Consider the following 22013-nt stretch of genomic DNA (forward strand, 5'->3'; position numbering starts at 1 on the left):
TTTTACAATTTGAGGAATGAGTCAAATTTATTTTCTGTGTTAATTATTAGAGTCATTAGACATTTTTCAACAGGCGTGAAAATGCCTTTTTTCTAATGAATTGTACAAATGATTACAGATACCTTTTTCAAGTTGGTTAATTGCTAGCAATTTCATATATCACACAAGGGCAAAACACCTATCAATACACAAACTGTAAATGAAGAAAACAGTCAGTCAGTGTCTTGGGTATGTGATGTGTTCACCCAGTGCTGTTTAAGAGCCTGCGATCTGGCCTTGAGTGGGCTGTGAGATGCTTTTCAAAGAGAAAAATGCATATTGTGTCTATGGTTACGGCTCATAATGGCTTTATGATGTAGTCACATCTCCTCCAGAGGGCACTTTAATGGCTTTGGATTTAAAACAGACTAATCTCAATATTTGTTCAATATACAATAATACAGCGGATCTTCTATCCTAAATGCACACTAACCCTTAGATATTCATGGTGTGATTTTATTGTAATTTTATCAAAATAAAAAGTGAAAGAAAGCCTAAAAATTGGAACCCTGAGCTGTCAAAGTTGCAAAAATTCACTGCTTTTAAAACTAGAAAGAATTTTAAATAGATTTTTTCTTATTTAGATAAATTTACCTCTGTTTTTAATCTACATCACTTCATCTTGGTTACCTCCATGTTGCCATATCATGATTAGACATGTCAAAAGCACCATTACAGTATATCTAAACAACCCAAGCAAACCTAACAATATAACATATCTCTTTTATAGACACAACCAAGCCATGCATCTGCAATCTGCTGAACCAAACAGAGAAGCTATTAGTGGAACAAAGTCTAGACACGCTGTTCCTAGATGAAAGAAACTGCAATGCTTCCAAACACAGATTAAGGATAAATGCTGTGGCATAAAGTGCTGAGCGTAAACACACGCCAGTCACCATCACCACTGTAAATCAGCCAGCCTTGAGACAACACACACCACTAGCAACACATTATAGAGTGCAGTGTGAGACAGAAACAAACACAGCATGAACAGCTCTGGTCAAAGCCAACAGCCGCAGGGCTTCAGCACAGCATGCTTGCATTTTGGGTGACCTGAGTTTGAGGCTTGTGCCAAGACAAAATCCAAACCACAGTGATGGATATGATATTTACTTATTCATATGACCTTTTTTCCAACTGATGGTGATCACCGGTAACCATGAAGCCTCCTCAAACCAACAGATTCACCTGCGCAGAAGAGCAGAGCTGAAGAACAGGTGGTGTAAAAGAGTGACATGCAGTTTTATGTTTTAACTACAGATGGCGATATAGAAGCCAAGGAATATTCTTGGAATATCCTGGAATATTCTTTTACCTCACTTAACCCGAAAATGCATAGAGGCCTACAGCTCAATTGTTATGATCTCTAAACATCATTTATAAATGTCATTGATTGTATTGATTCATCGAGTTCTGCAGTAGAGATAACATTGAACATTGAAGCTCACAAAGACCCATGTTTAGTGTATAATACAATGGATGTTGACATTTTTCTATCAAAAAAGGTTAAATAATGTATTTACATAAAAGACTTATTTAAATTTGTCAGTACTGGTGTCAGTTACCATGTTGTGTGGATTTGGCATGCTGGAAGTTTCATTCAAATATTCTAATGTACATGTATTTGCTTATAAACTTGCTGGATAAATCCATATTTGAGTGTAAAATGTATGTTTTATGGCTTTGAACAAGTATTGCAGTGTTGCTGCAGTGGGTTTGTGAAGTCTATTCGGGGTTGAAGGACAGCGCAGAGAGATCAAACAAGAAACAGAAAACTAACTGCCACGGGTGAAGCATCATTGTATTGCTGTACATGTTCCTCCATCTGTGAAATTCTCATCTCCACTCCCTCAAGTGTTTCTGAACAATGCAGACGCGGGCTGTAATTAATCCCACTGTGTCAATATTTGTCTTTAGATTCTCTTTGAACTTTCTCCCAGAGTCTCTTGTTTATCTGCAGTGACAGCTGCCTGTACCATGACGGATTCTTAACACATTACACACACGCCAGCCTCAATCTGACTCACACTATGTGTGTGAATGTAAGCAACAGTTATGGATTGATCTAAAGAGAGTGATGAAAATAAACAGTAGCCTAGCTAAAATCTAAATTTCAAAAGCATTTCCAATCTGCACGTTAGCAAGTAACAGGACCGCCCAGGATAAAGCTATGAAGTTGCACAAGTGGCACAGCATTTCAGTGAGAGGTAAGCATCCATCCTTGTAAATCTCCTTGGGTTGGGCTACAGAGAATAGAGATTTCTGGAGATTAATGACTATTAGAGGGCAGATTAAAGACTCAAGGCTTCAAATTGTTGAGGTGATTCCCAGCATGCTTGCTTCTAGTTCAGCAATAGAAACAATTTCAAACGTGACACTGTCTTCACTTCAGCTCCTGTAATAGGTTCACTCAACTATGGGCAAACCTCCCAAAATCCCGTGCAGAATTACAGAATTACAGCAATTCACTGGCCAATGCCGCAAGCAGCACTCACCAAGGTATGCAAAAGCACCCCTAGTGAAAGTGCTTCCCTCTCTGGCTTACGAAGAGCTAGAAGCACAAATGCTTCTTGGCCAGTCGTAGTGATCATTTGCCTCACCATTTTTTAAGGATCTCCTGATAGACCTTTTCTAGCTTGGTGGAGCAGCAATACATTTGATTGCTCTATACTTAAATACTGATTTTAAGGATATCTACTGTACCTGAAAATTTTTTCTTTTATTTTATTTTTCCTACTTTTTCCCACAATGTCTTCAATGTACAAAGATGTACAAAACTTATATGAATTTGTGCAAAAGATAAACTTAGATTAACTGAGGTTTTAGAAAACTGGGTCCTTTTTCACTTGGTCCACCTCCTGGTCCACTTAAAGGGATCTGGGCTTGGTTCTTTTAAAGAGGACCCAAGTGTGAAAACACCCTGAGACATAGGGACACAGCACTATTCTTTACTCCTCTTTTGTTGCAGGTTTTCTCCAATCTGCACCCTTACCCACAGATGGGGTCTGTGGTGTAATTGTCTTACAGTGACAGACTCTTCCCAGTGAAGTCTCAAGAACTGGGGTTGTTTCCATTGAAACAGGGTTTGGTTCTCGGATCCGGCATGTCTCCTGAAGGACCTTCCCTTGGGAGATCCCAATCAAAGCAGATCTAGATCGGGTGGCATCCCCGGCCAGAAATGTGGAAGCGATAGATTCAGCCTTTGAACAATGCTTTTTGATTAGATCTGGACTTTTGTCAAGACCCTGTTGGTTTAGCGCTGGTGTTATCTTCAGGAATGTTTTTATGCCGACGTGGCCCCAGCTACTCTTAAGATGTATGTTGCAGGGAATGATTGCTCCTTTTTTTATCTAGAATCTTAATAGGTTTAACAGGGCCTCCTATTGAAGCACTTGGGTCAGGCTCGGATATAATTCTGATTTATAAGATGGTATTGTTGCTGGCCTTGACATCCCTTAAAAGGGTTGATGATTTACAGGCCTGATTGGTTAGCCCACGCTATGTGGATTTTGCTCCTGGTCTGGTGAAGGTTTTGTTGCAACCAACCTAGGTTACTTACCTAAGGTCGCTTTTACTTTATTTGACTCTCCGGTTGTAGTGTTTCTCCTTCTCCCTTTGAGTTGCCGAAGACTAAAGGACTGCATTGGCTCTTTCCTGTGAAGGCGTTATGAATTTTCATTGAATGCACAAACCAGTGGCATAAACATGATCAGCTGTTTGCTTGCTTTGATCGCCGCCACAGGGGTGTTGCTGCTAGGAAACAAAAGATGTTGCATTTGGTGAAGGATGTGATTTCTCTTGTTTATGAGGCATGTATGTTAATTTTGCCTCTTGGCATTCAGGGTCACATTTCTACAAGCATTATCTAAGGGTTCATCTTTGAAATTTGTATGATTTTATAACCTGGGCATGGACTTGACTACTGGTTCCCAGGGTTCATCTGTCTGAACACGTGTCAGTTCATTTTCCCTTTTTTAAGCCCGTCTATGTGTTCACAGGCAGATAAACTGGCAATCTCTTTGTAGTATGGCACTGCGGTATAGTGTTCCTATAGCATCAGCTACTGATGTACTGAGTGAACCTATGAAAGGGAACAGTTATGTATCCCATAGGATGGAAAGAGACACTTTATAGCTCTGCCATACTACCACACGTCTCATTCTATACTCAATGAAATTAGGTTACGTATGTAACGGAGACATTTTTACAGTCTTGTGTGTGTTTCACCTAAAATGGTTTAAAATGCTATTTTCTGTTGCTTTTTTGTTTAATGGTTCAGTTGCTCAGTCTGAACCGGAGTTCAACCCACCCACGTCCTTCTGCCCCCACAGGTCTTCTTTCATTGTATATTTGCATCGTCATTATGAGCATGTAGCTGCACCTATTTACTACTGTCTCTCAGGAGGCAAAGAGACCAAGTTCACTGTATTATTGAAGCATTTTTGAATTCTTTGCACAGATCAATGGATGCAAGAGATCCAAAGAATGTGAGGTACTCTGAAAGCAATTTATTTATAGACAAGCAACAGGAGGAATGCATCATACTTTGATTATATTACACAGTTTTATATAGTATAACTGTTAACATGCAGAGATTGCAAAATGAAAAGTATACATCATCAAGTTAGGATTGATTTCAACGGTGAACCATACCACCTGAACTGTATTCCAAAATTTCCTCATTCCTAGTGGAAAAACTCTTTCACCCCAACCCTGCTAACTGAACTCTGCTCAAAGGAGCCCGATTCTGCACCGAAATCTCCAGTGTGACAGTGCCATGAACTGAAAACAAAAGAGACCATTTTGACATGCAGTAACAGAGAAGGGAATATATTCAATTTCTATCACAATACAGAGCCAAAGGTTTGTAACACCATCACATTAGAATCCTCCAATCATCAGCTACAAATAGATAAAGATTCTGTTGCACTGAAAAATAAGCATTTCAGTTTGAGAAGGATATTATTGGATTCTTATTTGACACCATTAGGGTCCCTGTGGATTGTCGTTTTACAATTTATGACAGATATTGTAATAGCAATCTTTACATTCCTTGGGGATTATCGGACTAGTAGCTCAGATCATTTTGAATTAGAATTTTGATGACCATAATGAATCCATAATGTCCATAATGAATTATTACAAAATGAACTCTGTTTGAGACATAGTCGCTTCTAATGTTCAGATCTTTTGCTCTGGGGCAAACCCAGAAAAGCAGGAGATGATCACATTTAAAACGGAAATGATACAACGACAGAGCAGCACGGGTTATCAGTTCAGGGGCTAATGAGGTCCTGCCTCTCTTTCTTAACATCAGCAGATACGTTTCAAGTCCCTCTCCCTCACTGCCTCATATAATTAGTAAAGCTGATCAATCGAGGCATCATCACCTCCTCCACACATAAAGAGCTGTGTGCCTTCGACCGAAGATATTAATGATTCCAGCTAAAACGGAAAAATCCAATAATCGGTCATTGAAAAGTCCTATTATGATTGGGGGGATATATCCCCCTCAGTGCCTATTATGATTATGCCTTTGGAGTTATAGGGAGGCAGAATAGCTGCAGTGCTGTGCCTGGACCCTATAAATAACATCAGCACACAATGCAACAATTATACAGCTGGCCAGACTGAAGGATCGACGGTTTACTGTCACAAATCACTACACCATTTAGCTACTGCACAGAGCTTAGATGTTTTTAAAACCCACCCACTGTGATATATATCTACAAACACTCAAATAAGTTGGCATTCCTAACCCATTTGACTTCTGCAGTGTAACATATTTACAAGTAAAGCAGGAAATTGATATAATCGTCGAAAGTTGGAGCTCCAAATCTTTTTTATTTTGTTTAGGACGTCTCTGACACATTGTCTGTGATGTTACTTTGGCTTATTGTTTTTAAATTACTTCAATTTAACACCAGGATCTATAAATGCATGCAGCAGTGTTTTAGATGGTTGACTATGTTTAGGTGATGATGTTGGTCTACATCTACATCCGCCTGTCTGTTTCACTTTCTCTCTTCGTTTATCAGCTAACAAGGGATGATAATGTTTCAGACATCTGGATACTTTCAGCTCTTGTATCAGCGATCTCAGTTTGTCTGTCTGAATCATCTCTATATTTACTGAGCTGAAAAGATATTTAAATATGTCTTTCTCTAGTTCCTCTCTGGAGCTGCTCAGTGTGCCAGCACAAACTTAATTAGATAGATTAGACACAGCAACACAAAGGCTGGTTGGGTAATCTGCTTTGACTGAGCTGGTTATAGGTTTGTCCTGGTTTTTTATTCTGGCCTTGCCTATGTTCACGCTTTGAAGTCTTGAAACAGCAGAGCAAAATGAAAGAGAGAAATTGGTAAGCAGCGTGATAACAGAGGATTCAGTGGAGAAGAGACTTTGGGGGAGAAAGATTTAATAATCTGATGTAATGCTTCCATTTTCTCTTTAACTTTCACTGAGCAATGCAGATCTACCCAGTATCAATATTCACCCTGCAAAAAATGCTATCAGAATGTATAAGACAGAATATATATATATATATATATATATATTTTTTTTTTTTAAGTGAATCTTATGCTATTTCTGACTTTTATTACTACACGCTAAAAAAAAAAAAAAAAAAACTAAAGTAAAAATAGGGCACAATAGTGTATAATTTGAAGGCATTTTTCCGTATTTATGTTTTACTGGTCTTTTACCAGTATTTAGAATTTAACACTTCATTGTATTGTGTTTTAGGGTTAACAGAAATGTCTGTAAAATGAATGAATAATGTTGTGTGTAATGAGCTGCCAGTACTTTTTCTGTTATTTTACGGATTTATTTTTTACAGTGTAGTCTTAATCTTTTATGCTTGCAAAAATGGTCTTCAATATAGAAATTTCTCTGGTGCATGAAGCACTGAAACATGAAAGACTACAAGATCTTGTTTAAATAGTGCATTAACTTTCATTTAAGTTTGATTTCATTTCATTGATAGAACAGGAAATGTGTTTGTACATCATTTTGGCCTGTTTTGATAATGTGCAAACACACTGAATACATACATTGGTTTTATATTTAGGACAATATACTCGTTTTTATTCATGCTTTCATAAAGACACTTTGAGGCTAGCACTTCACTTTAAACAATGCCCGGACGTAACCTTTAAAACACTATCAGGATATTACGATTAAGGGATTAAGTTCATTTCTGACTGACATAAAATAAATTACTGGTTGATATGTGTTATCTCAAATGACATCTCATAACTAAATTCCACTGTGAGATTCTGTGCTTGTGTTTGAGTTAATGGCAATTCTGGCCTGAGGTTACAATGGAAATACCTGAAATTTAAAGCTCTAAAATTCACCGTCTAACTCGGTGTCAAACAATGGCACTGCATGTAATGAAGAAGAAAATATCTACTTAACTAATATCATTTGCATGATTACAAAATATACGGTGTTTTATAACAGGCTATGGCTTAAGATATGCAAACATCAATTACTAAATGCACTTAATTTAAATATGTATCTTTAAATATATGAAGCATTTAACTTAAACAACAATAATATAAGCATATGAAAGAATTAGCACAAATGGCAGGCAACGACAAGATAAAGAAAAGCGAACTGGAAACTCAGGTGGACCTAAAAACAAAACGTGAGTGTTCTGAGCACAATGTTTCGATGTCTCGTATCCTCGAACACAGCTCACCGCACTTTCAGGTGGCATTATACCATTCTGTGCAATTAATGGTTACCAAATCCAAACCTGCTTTGACACTATTCATTAATGCTAGTTAAAAATATATTAAATGTAAAATAGTCTGCATTGTTTCATCTTTTGGTCTCTCAGTGACTGCATCTAAAGATGGTTTTATAACCTAGTGGATTCTCTCTCCTTTGGCCCCTTTTAAAGGGTTAGATACAATAATAATAACAACCCAAATTACATAATCTATTACATCTCTATTTCGCATCACGAACAACTCTAAAGCTTTATCATTTGAGTGACATAAGAGAAGAGCCTTTCGAATGGCTCAAGCCCAGTTTAGCAGTTCATCTCCAACTTTTAACTCGACAAAACACATCAACGACAGCACAACGCTGCGCTTCTCGAGGGCTGAGAGAGGGGAAGGCAGTCTCTCGGTGAAGGGAAGATCAACAGGGCTCGTTTGGAGGGAAGAGAGGTTACTCGAGCGCCGTGGGGAGGAGGCATTAAGGGCTCGGATGTGGGAAAGTCTGATGGATGGTGATCTAGAAGCTTCTACAGGATCTCTGGCGTGGGAGGCAGGGTTTAAGATCACTCACGGTAGAATACGTATTCGGTGTAGCTGGTCCAGATTTTGTCGTCAGTCTGCTCGTGAGCGAAGGCGCAAGTCCCCGTGGAGTTGCAAGCCACCATGTGGAAGCCGGCATCCGCTAACCGGTCAAAAGCCTGCTCCAGGAAAGTAAACTTCAGGTAATAGCGCGCCGTGTATCGCTCTGGCGGGCGATCGGGGTCGCGGCTCTCGTTCAGCGTTTCCCCGAAAACCTCCTTAGCGAGAGACGTCTTCCCACACACCATAATCCGAGCCACTCGCCGGAACTTGGCGTCAGTTTGGCTATCACGGCCGAGAGTGTAGGAGCCGCGGTAGCCGATGGTGATGAACCCGGAGCACTTCCCGTCGCCCGAGGCCAGGCTGGAGCAGGCGCCGGGCGAGGGCTCCTCGGGGTCGCTCTGGCAGCCCTCGTCGCCCAGAGAGTTCTGCTTACTGAGCTTGGGTGCCAGCAGCTTGACCAGCTCGGGGAGGTTGAAGAACTCAGCCTCGCGCTGCAGCCGTCCTCGCTCCGGGAAATGGTCCGGAAGGACGAGCTGCTGGTCTCGCATGTAATCCAGAATATAACGGAACAGGAATCCGTCTCGGTCCACGAAAAAACGACCCTTGGTGTCGCGCGCCAAGCTCTTGGTGCTCTTCTGGCTGAACATCTCCCACAGGAGCGAGTCCGGCACACTTGTTAACGTCGAGTAGCGGGTGATATACACCTGACCCCCGACGTTCAGCTCAATAATTTCCGGAAAGGCCAGTTCCTCAACAGGAAGGCTAATAGCATTGTCAGGTAAAGCCATGTTTCAGAATACTTGGTGAAAGATTCAAAAAAGTCAGTTTAGGGACTGAAGTTTACACTGGAGTTTAATATATCAATATTGTGGTGTCAGAAATATCCCAGTGAACTGACTATACGTCTCCAGGTCACCATCACACAGCTTACGCATAATAATCCGTCAGTAATGAGGTTTAAAAATGTACATTAGCACACGTGGCTCAGAAAAGCTCACTGATGTCAAACACTGCCAGGTTTCAGATGATGTCCCTTTCATCTGTCCATAATCGAAGGTCCCAAACATACACACAACGTCCAATTCACATGAACCTACCGTCAGTCACACGGAGCACGCGCTGGGAGAATGCCATCTAAAGAGTAAATACCAGATGTTGTCACGAAAATGTTTTGGAAAATGTCCATTGGGGAAATAGATGTGGATGATAACGCGTCATGATGCGTTTGCTCTCGCTGCTGCTGCTCCACTCGCTCCTTCTCTCGCCGCGCGCTCTGCAACCGGACCATAATACTCCCGCGAGCCGGCCACGCCCCTGCGCTGCGACGTCATCGGCGCTAACCCCGCCCCCGCACCATCCGCACACACTTCATGAAACTCGTTTCTTCACCTAGTCTTTTTAATTGTAATGTCTTATACTTTATTGTCTCTACAATACAAGAACAATACATTTTGAGGCATTTCATAAAACTTTGTTTACTTCGGTATTCATGAAGAATGAAGGCTAATTACTGATAACCTATCTCTATGTTGATTTCCATATATTTATTTTAAATTAACTTACATTAATAACACACACACACACACACATATATATATATATATATATATATATATATATATATGTGTGTGTGTGTGTGTGTGTGTGTGTGTTTTATTGTCAATCGCATTATTTTTCTACTTATAACATAATTATTGTTATATTATATTATTGTTAATTAACAGTCTTATTGAGTTGATTGCATGTTTTGGAGTTTATTTCTGTTCACGTCACTTGCTGTGTTAATTATACATTTTCAATAATGAATTTCCTAAACGACATTCAGATTGTTAGGTTTAGAAAGTAGCCTACCCATAAAATACACACAACGAGTTTAAACAAAATATTAAAATAGAATGTAACACTGACATCTAGTGGATAATGCTCTGATCAGGTGTTTCAGAAACACACATACACACTCTCTCACACACACATACACACACACACACACACACACACACACACACACACACACACACCACACACACACACACACACACACACTCCCACACACACACACACTCACACAAAACACACACACTCTCACACACACACACACACACACACACACTCTCTCTCACACACACACACACACACACACACACACACACACACACACACACACTCTCTCTCTCTCTCACACACACACACACTCTCTCTCTCTCTCTCTCTCACTCACACACACACACACACACACACACGCACACTCTCTCTCTCACACAGACACACACACTCTCACACACACTCACACACACTCACACTCACTCTCCCTCTCTCTCTCTCTCACACACACACACACACACACACACACTCTCTCTCTCTCTCTCACACACACACACACACACACACACACACACTGGTTTCCGTATATTATGGGTTCATTCCATAGGTGTAATGATTTTTATACTGTATTTTCAAAAAATATAATTCTGTGTAAAGCTTGTTTCCTCATGGGGTCCAGATGTAATGGTATTGGTATACTTGTGGGGATCAAATTGAGTTTGCAGTCAAGATGAAGACACAACTCACACAGCGAGCAACACAATGCAAGAAAGCCTTATGAATACACTGTAAACATTCCCGTTTGTTTTTACACACTTGCTATGTTGACAACTCACTGTAAGTGTACTGCTGGAACATTAATTATAACAGTAACACTGATAGTTTCGTGTGGACAGCTGTGTTGACTCTAGCAGGTCTGCATCAGTGTTTATGACTGAGTTTATTGTGTCAGGTTTGTCAGGGCAGCTGTCTGTCTGTCAGTCGCAGCCTCGAACAATTCACAGACGACACGCAAGCCCTCCATCTGGACTGCTGTGGAACACAACAGACAACAAACAACAGCGAAACCTTCATGAGGAGAATGAGTTTCATTTTTTAGGTGAAATGTGGACTCAGTCCCATCCTTCACACACGTCTCAGGGGTGTGGATGTGTTTCAGGACACAGAGTCACCTTTGTTTTTATACTGCTTTATATAATGTATAAGAAGACAGCGTCATTATTCAGTTCAGTTTAATAACTCTGTCGATGTTGCAAAATTCATGAATTATGAATGAGTTTGATCTGGCTGTAAAGCAGCTCCACAGAAGACAATCGTTTTCATCATCCAGCTCAATTCAGTTCAAGTTTTGTTCTCATCAAGTGGTGCCAGTGCAGTAATACTGTGTTTCTTTAGGACCCCAGCGGAGCAAGCCAAAGTGGCACAGAACCCAAACTCCATCAGTGACAGAGAAAACAGAAAAAACGTATATATATATATATATATACTCATTAAGGAAGTATATTAAGGTAGTATAAGCATTCTGTGATCACACAAAGGGTGAAATAAAATTAAAAAATCTAGCAGTGCTTTAGTGTTTAATACATTTGCTATTTGTGCCTGTTGCACAAAGCGGTTACTGTACATTGGAAAGAAAACAGGAAATGACATCACAGACGGGACACCTCAGACACTTCTAAACATGTACCCTGAAGCCGCTTAGCTGGCTAGTCAGGTATATTTAGGATGAGTCTACACTGACGCTGGGTTTAGTTACACTGCAGCTACTCTTGTTCACTGTGAGCAAACATCGCTGTAAGGCCACGCCCCCAGCGTCTCTGGATTCAAACTCAAGGGTAACCTGTTGTGATGCATGTGATTGGCTGTTGATCACTGATGTCACACTTTCATGTGCACACACTGCACAGTTACTAAAAGCATCTGTTAAATAACATTTTACATTTTTAATAAAAAATAACCCTAGTGAAAAATAAATATACTAAAATGTATTTGCAATAGTATACTACAAATACATTTACATATTTATGTGCTTAATAAAATAGCCTGCAATTGTTCTGTTAGTATACCACACTGGTATTCTTCAGGTCTGCTAGACTGGAACAACTAATGTTGTGCTTAATGCACTTTAATTGTGCTGAAGTCCAACTAAAGACATTTACTGAAGTATATTTGATTGTGCTAAAGTGAAACTATTGTGAGTATACTTCAGCTACACTTTAAATACCTTACATTTAAAGATAGATATTATTCAAAGTTCATACATTGAAACTCATTTAAGGCTTAAAATGTGGTAGTACTCCAAATAAAGTATAATTTCTATATCAGTAAGTCTTGAGCGATATGTCCGTAAATGATCTGAACTATACCTAGCATGAAATAAATGCATTTTACATATTTACTTTTCACTAGGATGAAATTCTAGTTTTTCAAATGTGAAGATAAAGATTGTATTCTAGAAACACATGGTTGGTTTATTGTGTCCAGCAGTGTTTCTCGTTGAAACCGCTCGAGTCACAGAAACACTGGCTCAAGAGAATATTTATATTTATATATTATTAAGCTGAACAGAAACTGTATGAATTCAGTAAGCCAGCGTTTCATTCTGAAAACACTAGATGTCTTTGGCACCGCCTACAGCAAACCATCAAATTAAAATAGTTATGAAGTTATGAAATATTGCAACCATAGTATGCATCCAAACAAGTGATCTTTCCAAATTTAAACCACTTAAATGTATTTCCCAAAATAAGTGAGAATAAAAAGCACACACAGCGTGTCTGTTTTGCAGCTGAAGTGTGAAAACATCTGAAACAGGCAGCATTTCGGTTGCCACCACAAAGCTAAGCGTCGGACTCTGCCACATGCTCTTGTGAAATGAAGTGTGCACCGGAGCTGCCTGCAGTGATCAGCTCTTTGTTGTGGCTTGTGCACAGCGGCAGCAGCGGAAACCATGTGAAGTAAGAACATGTGCAGCTCTTCAGCAGCGTCCTGCTCTGTGTCAGGAACACAGGCCAATCCCAAACACAGCACTTCAATCACAACACACACACACACACAGAGGAAGAGTCTAAACATTTATTCAGCATAATTTAAAATAATTTCACGGTTAGTTCATTTACACAGTTTATTTTGGTTATAAAAAAGCATTTTTGATAAAAATCGAGTTCCCAGTGTATACATGTAGTACCACACACCATAGACACACAGACGAAACAGAAAGCGGTTCACTGTCACAATCACTCGCCATTCAGCAGTGGCACACCTCATAGTGATTTCAGCCTTTGCACAGATTTCACTTCCCTTACATCCAGTTTGGCAATGAATTCAAAGTAAGGAATGATTAGACACTGTCCTGCTTTAACAACAGAAACACTGTGATTGCTATGACTCAAGTGTGAGCATACACGAGTCCAGTTAACATATCTTTGTATCCAAAGGCACTCTTTGGTCAAGTCTGGCAGAGAGTTCAGAAAAAGCAAGAAGTTAAAAACCCAAGGCAATTAAAAAAAAAAAAAATGACTGTTTTGGTTATAAAACATCGGCTGTCTAGTCCCAGGTTTCCACACACGTCAGTTTTGCAAAATGTTTAACCATGACTTCCAGTTCTGAAAGCTAAATCACACGCATGCCAGCGGAGCAAGACATCACATCACATCTGGCATCTTAAAATGCTGATGTACGTGAGATAAGGATATTGAAATGACACGAGGTCCTGGCAGGGGTTGTACTCTGGACCCGGCGGATTAGCAGGCGACTCATCAGCGTTTTGGTGCTCGCTGACGATCACTGAATGAGCTTCGCTCTCGTGGAGCGCTACACACCGAGGCAGACTCACACTGACAGAGTAACTCTGACGCCAGGCTTTCTGGTGAACTCCAGTGAGGCATGCAGAGTAACCTGACTGACCGTCTGTGAAGAGGAAAATACGGGCCAATGCTTAAATCTGCCATCACAACAACAGTACTAACACTTGTTTAGCAGCGGGAAGCAGCCCTTTATTAAAAAGCACATAAGGCACGATTCTCAGGATGATGGGTTAATCGAACAAAGCTTCAGGGTCATATTTAACCACAAAATCACAACTAAGGAAATATATTCCACGTTAAAAATATCTAGTTTTGGACCATTAAGACGTTTTGCATTTGTAAAATATAATTGGAAATGTACAGCATTACAGTATTTGTAGTACTATATATATATATATATATATAAAAATAATAATAAAAATCAGTCATTGTTTCTGGAGAAGTGACTTTCTTTAAAAAAAAAAAAAAAAAAAAGACGACTTTTTTGCATTAAAAAAAAAAAATCGTAATGCTCCTTTAAAAGATTTAATTTCTTTATGGGAAGTATATTTTTTCTTTTGACTTTGGAGTAAAATATATCCTGCAAGTTTTCTACATGAAATTCACACAGTGCAACCCAAACCATCCGTTTTACACAACCTATGGAAATATTGCTGAACAGCTATACGCGTATTAAAAAAAATCATTCTGAAGGCACTTCAAAGATTTGGCTGGGATATGTATGAACGTAAGTCTGATCTGTGGACCTCGTTCAGTCTTCATTATATTGCACATTCATCTAAACGCACAGGATGCCGTGAGTCGAGGCAGTGGAGAGCTCCACACGCTCCTGACAGATGGACATCACTAATCTAATGTATCGTTCATCAAGTGGACCTGGCAACTAGTGCTGCGACGATAAACCCATTCATGGATCGGTTCTGAGAGTTTCAGAATGCATCGCAATTCTCTGGAATCTTGAGCTTAGTTTTTAACAGCAGATGGCGCTCTAAGCTAGTTTTTAACTGCACACTTAAATGCTTAATACGAAGAAGAGCGCTGTCATGTACAGTAAGTGGTTAAATGTTCTTGCACCTCAGCTTTTATGACATGAGATTAATGTAAACACAGCCCACTGTGAACACACTCGTGATTCACGTCAACCTTTTCGAACTTTATGAATGATTGTTTTAAGTTCAAGTGGTGCTTGTGTAAGGAACAGGAGGTGAGCAGAATACAGCTGTTCCTGAAGCATGCAGCGCCACCTGCTGTTCAAAACTAACAATCAGAATCAGTTCAAGAGAATATCGCGATGCATTCGGAAAATCGCAGAATCGGATTGATTTATCATCGCACTTCTACTGGCAACAAACTGTTATTAATCAACAAAAACAAAACAGGCAAGCAACGTCAACAGACTGATTTACAAGACAATGAGACACGAAGAAGTCAGCGAAACCAAATCAGAAAGAGCGAGAGCGTGAGAACGGCCCTGTGCAGCTTGTTCACGAGTTCATCTCCGTCACGGCCGACTATAAGAGCACACATTTCTTGCCGTTTTTTTTGGTAACGGGGTAGAGCACGGCGCGCACGGCCTCCACGAACACCTCCCTCACGCCCTCCTGCAGCAGCGCGGAGCACTCCATGTACTTGACCGCACCGATCTGCTTGGACAGAGCGCCGCCCTGCTGCTGAGAGGTGGGCGCCAGGCCCTGCTCCTTCAGCTTCTTCAGCGTCTCCGCGTCCGAGCGCAGGTCCCTCTTGGTGCCCACCAGCAGGATGGGAGCGCTGGGGCAGTGGTGGGTCACCTCCGGGTGCCACTTGTGCCGCACGTTAGCGAAGGACGAGGGGCTGCCGATGGAGAAGCAGATGATGAAGATGTTGGTCTGCGGGTAGGAGAGCGTGCGCAGACGGTCGTACTCCTCCTGCCCCGCCGTGTCCCACAGGTTGAGGCTGACCGTACGGCCGTCCACGCTCATCTGAGCGCTGTAGTTGTCGAAGACGGTGGGGATGTACTCCTCGGGAAAGGCGTTGGTGGTGTAGGAGATGAGGAGGCACGTCTTGCCCACCGCCCCGTCGCCCACCACAACACACTTAATGGTCTGCATTCTGCGTCCTCACGGCAGCGGCACCTGCGGTCAAGAGCAGGAGAATAAGCCTCATGTGTGACCCTGGACCACAAAACCAGTCAGAAGAGTCAATTTCTTGAAATTGAGGTTTATACTAGGCATGCAAATTTTAACTGGTTAACCGTTAACCGATTAATACTATCAGTTAAACAGTTTAAAAACTCATTTATCAATCAAAATATTTTAAAAGGTTTGCTGCATGGTTAAAATACACTACGCGTATAAATTGTTTTGTTTTTTAGAGAGAGAGAAAAACACAAGTCGTGTACAAGTCGCATTTTATTATTTCATTCAGAAATAGGCCTAATGCCGACGCAAAATGTTTACAAACATTATAATAAACACTGTAAACATAGCTAGGCTATTTTATTTCCCCTCACTCCACAACAAATCATTTCAATTCAACAGTAGCATATTTAGAAAAGAACAAGAATTAAAAATATAAGAAGCTATAAACGACAAGCTAAAACGAAACTAAAACCAAAGTTGGGTCTCGCATTCGACACAAATCAAATGTTTCTGTATTCGCAATCTATTTGAATGCCAAAATATTATTATGTACTTCAATCACGTTCCAATATCCAGGTTAAACAAAATATTTTGCATAACATCACGGCAGTACGGTGATAACACTTAACGGCACAGATTTTACTACATATTTAAACTGAGCAGTGTGATATATGCTCATATGTTTGACTGACTGTATGTTATTATGATAATGAACTGCATTGTCAAGGAAGCAAAGCTTAACTGTGTGCGCGCATGCGGCGCGATCACTTGAGTTTTCTCCTTCTGACAGTGGAAGAAACTGCTCCTTTTAGTCAAAGATAATCGGAATTGTAAAAGGTTTGCTTTTTTTTGTGTACATTCACAATAAAAACAAATCTTTGTGCTTTTGCAATATAGGCCTAAAGAAAAATAGGATGCTGCTTTCTGCCGTCTGATTTTCTTTCGTGCAGCGAATATTTAAGTAAAAATATATTTCTCATATAGGCCTATTTTATTTTGTATAATTTGTTAGGAGGACAATATTTGTCTGAGATACAACTATTTGAAAATCTGGACTCTGAGGGAGCAAAAAAATCTAAATATTGAGAAAATCATCTTTAAAGTTGTTCAAATGAAGTTCTTAGCAATGCATATTAGGGATGTAAGGATATTGTCAATATTGTGATATCGCGATAGCAAAACTGTCTCGATATTATCGTGGTCACATGATGATATGAAACGATGGGTCTTCAAAAACGGCTCTGTTCACACTGAAGGAATGCAGTTAACTCCTTTATTCAACGTGCTGTGAGTTTAGAGTGCGTTTGGGAACACAACAGACACTAGTTAGGCTTTGTTTTGACAGCAGATTATTACAGAATTTCACTGGATTTGTAATGAGAAGCGTTTTTGTAAACATGTCTTCACTTGAAGCTGGAGTCTTCCGTCAGAATAAAAGCTTGAAGTGCAGCATGAATCGCTGACAGCTAGCGGTTTAAATGCAGACCAAATTGTAGAAATTAGGACAGAAGTATTGTGATTTCCCTGCTGTAGTGTAAAGCAAAAAATAATATACCTATGAAATATTCATCCAAAATAAATGTTTTTGTTTACGTAATATATGTGTGTGTACTGTGTATATTTATGATGTATATAAATACACACACACACACACAATATATATTTTGAAAATATTGACATGTATATATTTATATATATATAATTTATAATATATATAAATATATAAACAACATATTTTTCTTAAATATATAAATCCATGTATGTGTATTTATATGTACGTAATAAATAAGGGTGTAATGATACACGTATTCACATTGAACCGTTCGGTACGAGGCTTTCGGTTCAGTACACATCCCACACCGAACGATTTGATTCGTTGGACTAGTCCTATTACTTTAGTAAATTAAAACATCTTAAAGTGTGTGAAATATGCTGTTCTCAGTGCCCCAGCGCTCAGGCAGGCAAGGTGCCGTCTGCCCCGTGATAAGCTCCTCTAGCTGAGGTGCGGCGAAAGACGCGGATCTTGCATCGACGATAACCAGAGATATGGTCAAAAACATCAACTGTTGGCAATATTAAGATATTTGGCATTTCCAATTAATGTAGGCCTGTTACATTATAATTTTTATTAGGCCTATTATTATTATTGTGAAGTTACTTTTATTATTAAATTAAAATTACAATTAATTTGCCCCGCAATAATTACCAAATAACTGACGTGCTGCAAGGATAACAAAAGATTAGGCTATTTACTCCTCAATTTAAAAAAAAAATATATATATATATGAATATATATATATATATAAATATATATATATATATATATATATATAAAAAATAGGTATTTTAAAACAGGTCTATTATACAATTAATTATAGGTCTACAATTGAAAATATTAACACTGCAGTCATAAACAACCTGTTTAACACAAAATAGGCCTGTGTTTCTTCTCATTTTTTCTTCACTATGTAATATTAGAAATATTAAGGGAATAAATTAAAACAGTAAGCTATATACCATTATCAGCACATTTTTAATTATATTATTCTATCATATACAACTATTTGAAGATCTGGAATCTGAGGGTGCAAAAAAATCTAAATATTGAGAAAATCATCTTTAAAGTTGTCCCTGCAGCACAGAAGCAGTCTTAAGTCTCTGGGGTATATTTGTAGCAATAGACAACAATACATTGTATGAGTCAAAATTATACATTTCTCTTTTATGACAAAAATCATTAGGATATTAAGTAAAGATCATGTTCCATGAAGATATTTTGTAAATTTCCTACCGTAAATATATCAAAACTTAAATTTTTGATTAGTAATATGCATTGCTAAGAACTTCATTTGAACAACTTTAAAGATGATTTTCTCAATATTTAGATTTTTTTGCTCCCTCAGATTCCAGATTTTCAAATAGTTGTATCTCAGACAAATATTGTCCTCCTAACAAACCACACATCAATGGAGAGATTATTTGTTCAGCTTTCAGATGAATTTCTAAATATTGACCCTTAAGACTGGTTTTGTGGTCCAGGGTCACAGATGCGGAAAGCTCCGTCATTACTCTATCAGTCCGTTTTTACTCTCACTTTCTGTTGAATTGATTGAGATTAAAGCCCCGTTCACACCAAGAATGATAACTCTAGAGATAACTATAAAGAGAATGATATTAGCGTCCACACCAGCGGATGATATCGTCTGTTTATTCCAAGCGCACGCGCGTCTGCCGCTTTAAACTCTCGAGCTCGTCACAGCAGGATGGATTCTGATTGGCTGTCAGTGTTTTATCGTTCATCAGCTGGAGAAAAAAAATCGTCCTGAAAGTGATTCCAACGATATAGTTTCTCTGTGTCTTTATCATTACAGCTGTGGTGTAAACTCTGCTATTCTTTAATACTGAGAACGATTTATAGAACTACTGTATATCTTTTTTGTTATTGTGCTTGGTGTGAACGGGCCTTAAGACGTTCACCAGCGTAACTCTTGCACAGAGTTTGCACGCTGCTTGTGTGTGATATCTATTGGCTCATCTTCAGGGTTTAAAACAGAAATATTTCCAGCATTGCAACATAACCCTGTATTGAACCGTGACACCAGTGTGACGTATCGAACCGAACCGTTACACCCCTAATAATACATACACACAGCACACACACATATATTATGTAAACAAACACTACGTTTTTCTGACCTGACTTTTCTTAGTTAAGAACATGGGACGAAGCTGTTAATTTTTTCCCAATTCTAATTTTTTTTTTTTTTTTTTTTTAACATCGCAATTGTCGTATCCGTGAGATTTCGAGTTACATCCCTAATGCATATCACTAATCAAAAATTACGTTTTGATATATTTACGGTAGGAAATGTACAAAATATCTTAATGGAACATGATCTTTTCTTAATATCCTAATGATTTTTGGCATAAAATAAAATGTATAATTGTGACCCACACAATGTATTGTTGTCTATTGCTACAAATATACCTGTGCTGCTTATGACTGCTTCTGTGCTGCAGGGACACATGTAGCCTGTGCTTGAGCTGAACAAAAGTGTAAATACACCATTTCTACCAAAAGATGAAACTGTTGTCTACGATCCACGATAGTATCGTGTATCAGTGATAGTCAGAGATATCGCCTGTGGCGGTATAGCAAGCTGATTATTATTATTATTATTTTTATTATTAGACTAGTAATACTATCTAATTAATGTTAGCACTTATTTAATCCATTATATTTCTTTTTCTGCTCTTTTACAGTGTTGTGTGTTATAACCAATCACACATGATTATACTGAGTTTATGAATGCAGTGAGATTAAGCACCTCAAGCTTAAGTTTTTAAATGACAAAAGTTAATTTAAGCTTATTTTTTCAAAACAATAAAGAAGCATGAGATCAGATCAGCGAGGCCTACAATCAATCAACTCAAGAAATACAAAACCTGTGCTAACTGAATGAAAATGAGTTGATAAAAAGATGCAGTGTTTCATGATAATACAGTATAATGAGAGATTTATAAGCAATGTTTTGTAGGCTGGTCATTATCACCCTCTGTGAGTATAGTCTAATGTGATGAACATTAACTAGCGATTCAGGAGAAGAAGCTCCTCTCTGGGTCAAAATGACCCGAACACAACACGAGGGCTGAGACTATTACATAGATGTTCTGAAAGCTTTTTAAACGAATTATTAATGAACAATAAACTGAATAAGTATGGTATCTCCAGGCAGAAACAGGGCAGATAAAATAAATTCTGAATTCATGTTTACAGGATCTCTCTGATACTGCTTTCATAATCCTGAACTGAACCCAGAGGATCCTGATACCCGCCATTAATACTAGAGAAGAAGAAGAAGAAGAAGAAGAAGAAGAAGAAGGATCCTGATGAAATCAAACACAGCAGAGATCGCGTCCCTCTCGTGACAGGAAGTAGATCGCTCTCAGGTGAGGCTCTGACAGACTGTTACTGCGGAAGCTGCTAATGCTAGCCGCTAGATCAGCTATCAACACTTGAGAAGCTCGCTAACAAGTCATATGTTCACATTTAAAGTACTTTAATGCCCAGTACAGCACACGTTATTAACGACGTGTTATCTAGCACTTCTTTAACGCTTTCTGAGTGTGTTGCACTGGTTTAGCTGCTGTTAGCACCTCACACGACCCTGACATCAACAACACAAATATACTGTTCTTATCATCATCACGCGTAATCGTGTTTTCAGTTTCGCTACTGTACTGTTCATTAATAATAATAATAATAATAATAATAATAATAATAATAATAATAATAATAATAACAGCAGTCTGTAGTTTCGCCGCGTCGCGTTCAGATCAGATTTAATATGGAGTGGCCGCGCGCGCCCATTGACGAGTATTTCCTGTATTTCCTTTTTTATCTTCACACCCGTGACATGTTTTACACAGCAACCGAACATCAGAACAAACACGAGTGTTCACGTACGCCACAACACGATGATAAAACTTATGAAAATGAGTTTGAAGAAGTTCTCACCGCCTCTGAAATCCTCGCGCGCCTCTCTGACTAGCGCTCAAAACCGTGCGCGTGAACGCAGACGCCGTGATCTCGCGCGGGACACAGTCAACGCGCCTTCAAAATAAAAGCTCCGCACGCAGCGATAGATTTATTTTTCTCTCTCTCGAAACCTTGTTAGGAAACATTTAAGATTTGCGTTACGACATTCTGCATAAATGAGTGTGAACTGACCTCTTACAGTGTGTTAATTAGACAATATCACATGATCTAATAGGACTGGCAAATTACAATAAAGTTTTCAAGAAATCAGAGTAATAATGTACGGAGCCCTGCACATGTCATGCAAGAAAAAATAAATAAACTGTGCGCACAATTTACTAATTCGTTCCCTCAATGTACTAAAACGTGCACACGA

At 39.1% G+C, this 22013-nt stretch overlaps 2 protein-coding genes across 2 annotated transcripts; both read right to left on the reverse strand.

The window, feature by feature from the left end:
• Positions 1-6626: 6626 nt before the first annotated feature.
• On the reverse strand, positions 6627-9661 carry LOC109066812 (BTB/POZ domain-containing protein KCTD12-like). Its single transcript, XM_019083832.2, has one exon. The coding sequence runs from the start codon at positions 9140-9142 to the stop codon at positions 8336-8338; it is 807 nt and encodes a 268-aa protein (XP_018939377.1). The 5' UTR covers positions 9143-9661; the 3' UTR covers positions 6627-8335.
• A 3575-nt stretch (positions 9662-13236) lies between these two features.
• On the reverse strand, positions 13237-21769 carry LOC109066811 (rho-related GTP-binding protein RhoG-like). The gene is made up of 2 exons (XM_042737858.1): positions 21617-21769; positions 13237-16092 (listed from the first exon to the last, which is right to left on the reverse strand). The coding sequence occupies exon 2, from the start codon at positions 16066-16068 to the stop codon at positions 15493-15495; it is 576 nt and encodes a 191-aa protein (XP_042593792.1). The 5' UTR covers positions 16069-16092; positions 21617-21769; the 3' UTR covers positions 13237-15492.
• Between the last annotated feature and the right edge of the window lie 244 nt (positions 21770-22013).

The sequence above is a fragment of the Cyprinus carpio genome, chromosome B14 (genome assembly GCF_018340385.1).
Source record: "Cyprinus carpio isolate SPL01 chromosome B14, ASM1834038v1, whole genome shotgun sequence".
NCBI lineage: Eukaryota > Metazoa > Chordata > Actinopteri > Cypriniformes > Cyprinidae > Cyprinus > Cyprinus carpio.

Bases quoted from the DNA above. Each gene is read 5' to 3' on its own strand.
- LOC109066811 (XM_042737858.1), bottom strand. From the start codon at position 16,068: ATGCAGACCATTAAGTGTGTTGTGGTGGGCGACGGGGCGGTGGGCAAG.
- LOC109066812 (XM_019083832.2), bottom strand. From the start codon at position 9,142: ATGGCTTTACCTGACAATGCTATTAGCCTTCCTGTTGAGGAACTGGCC.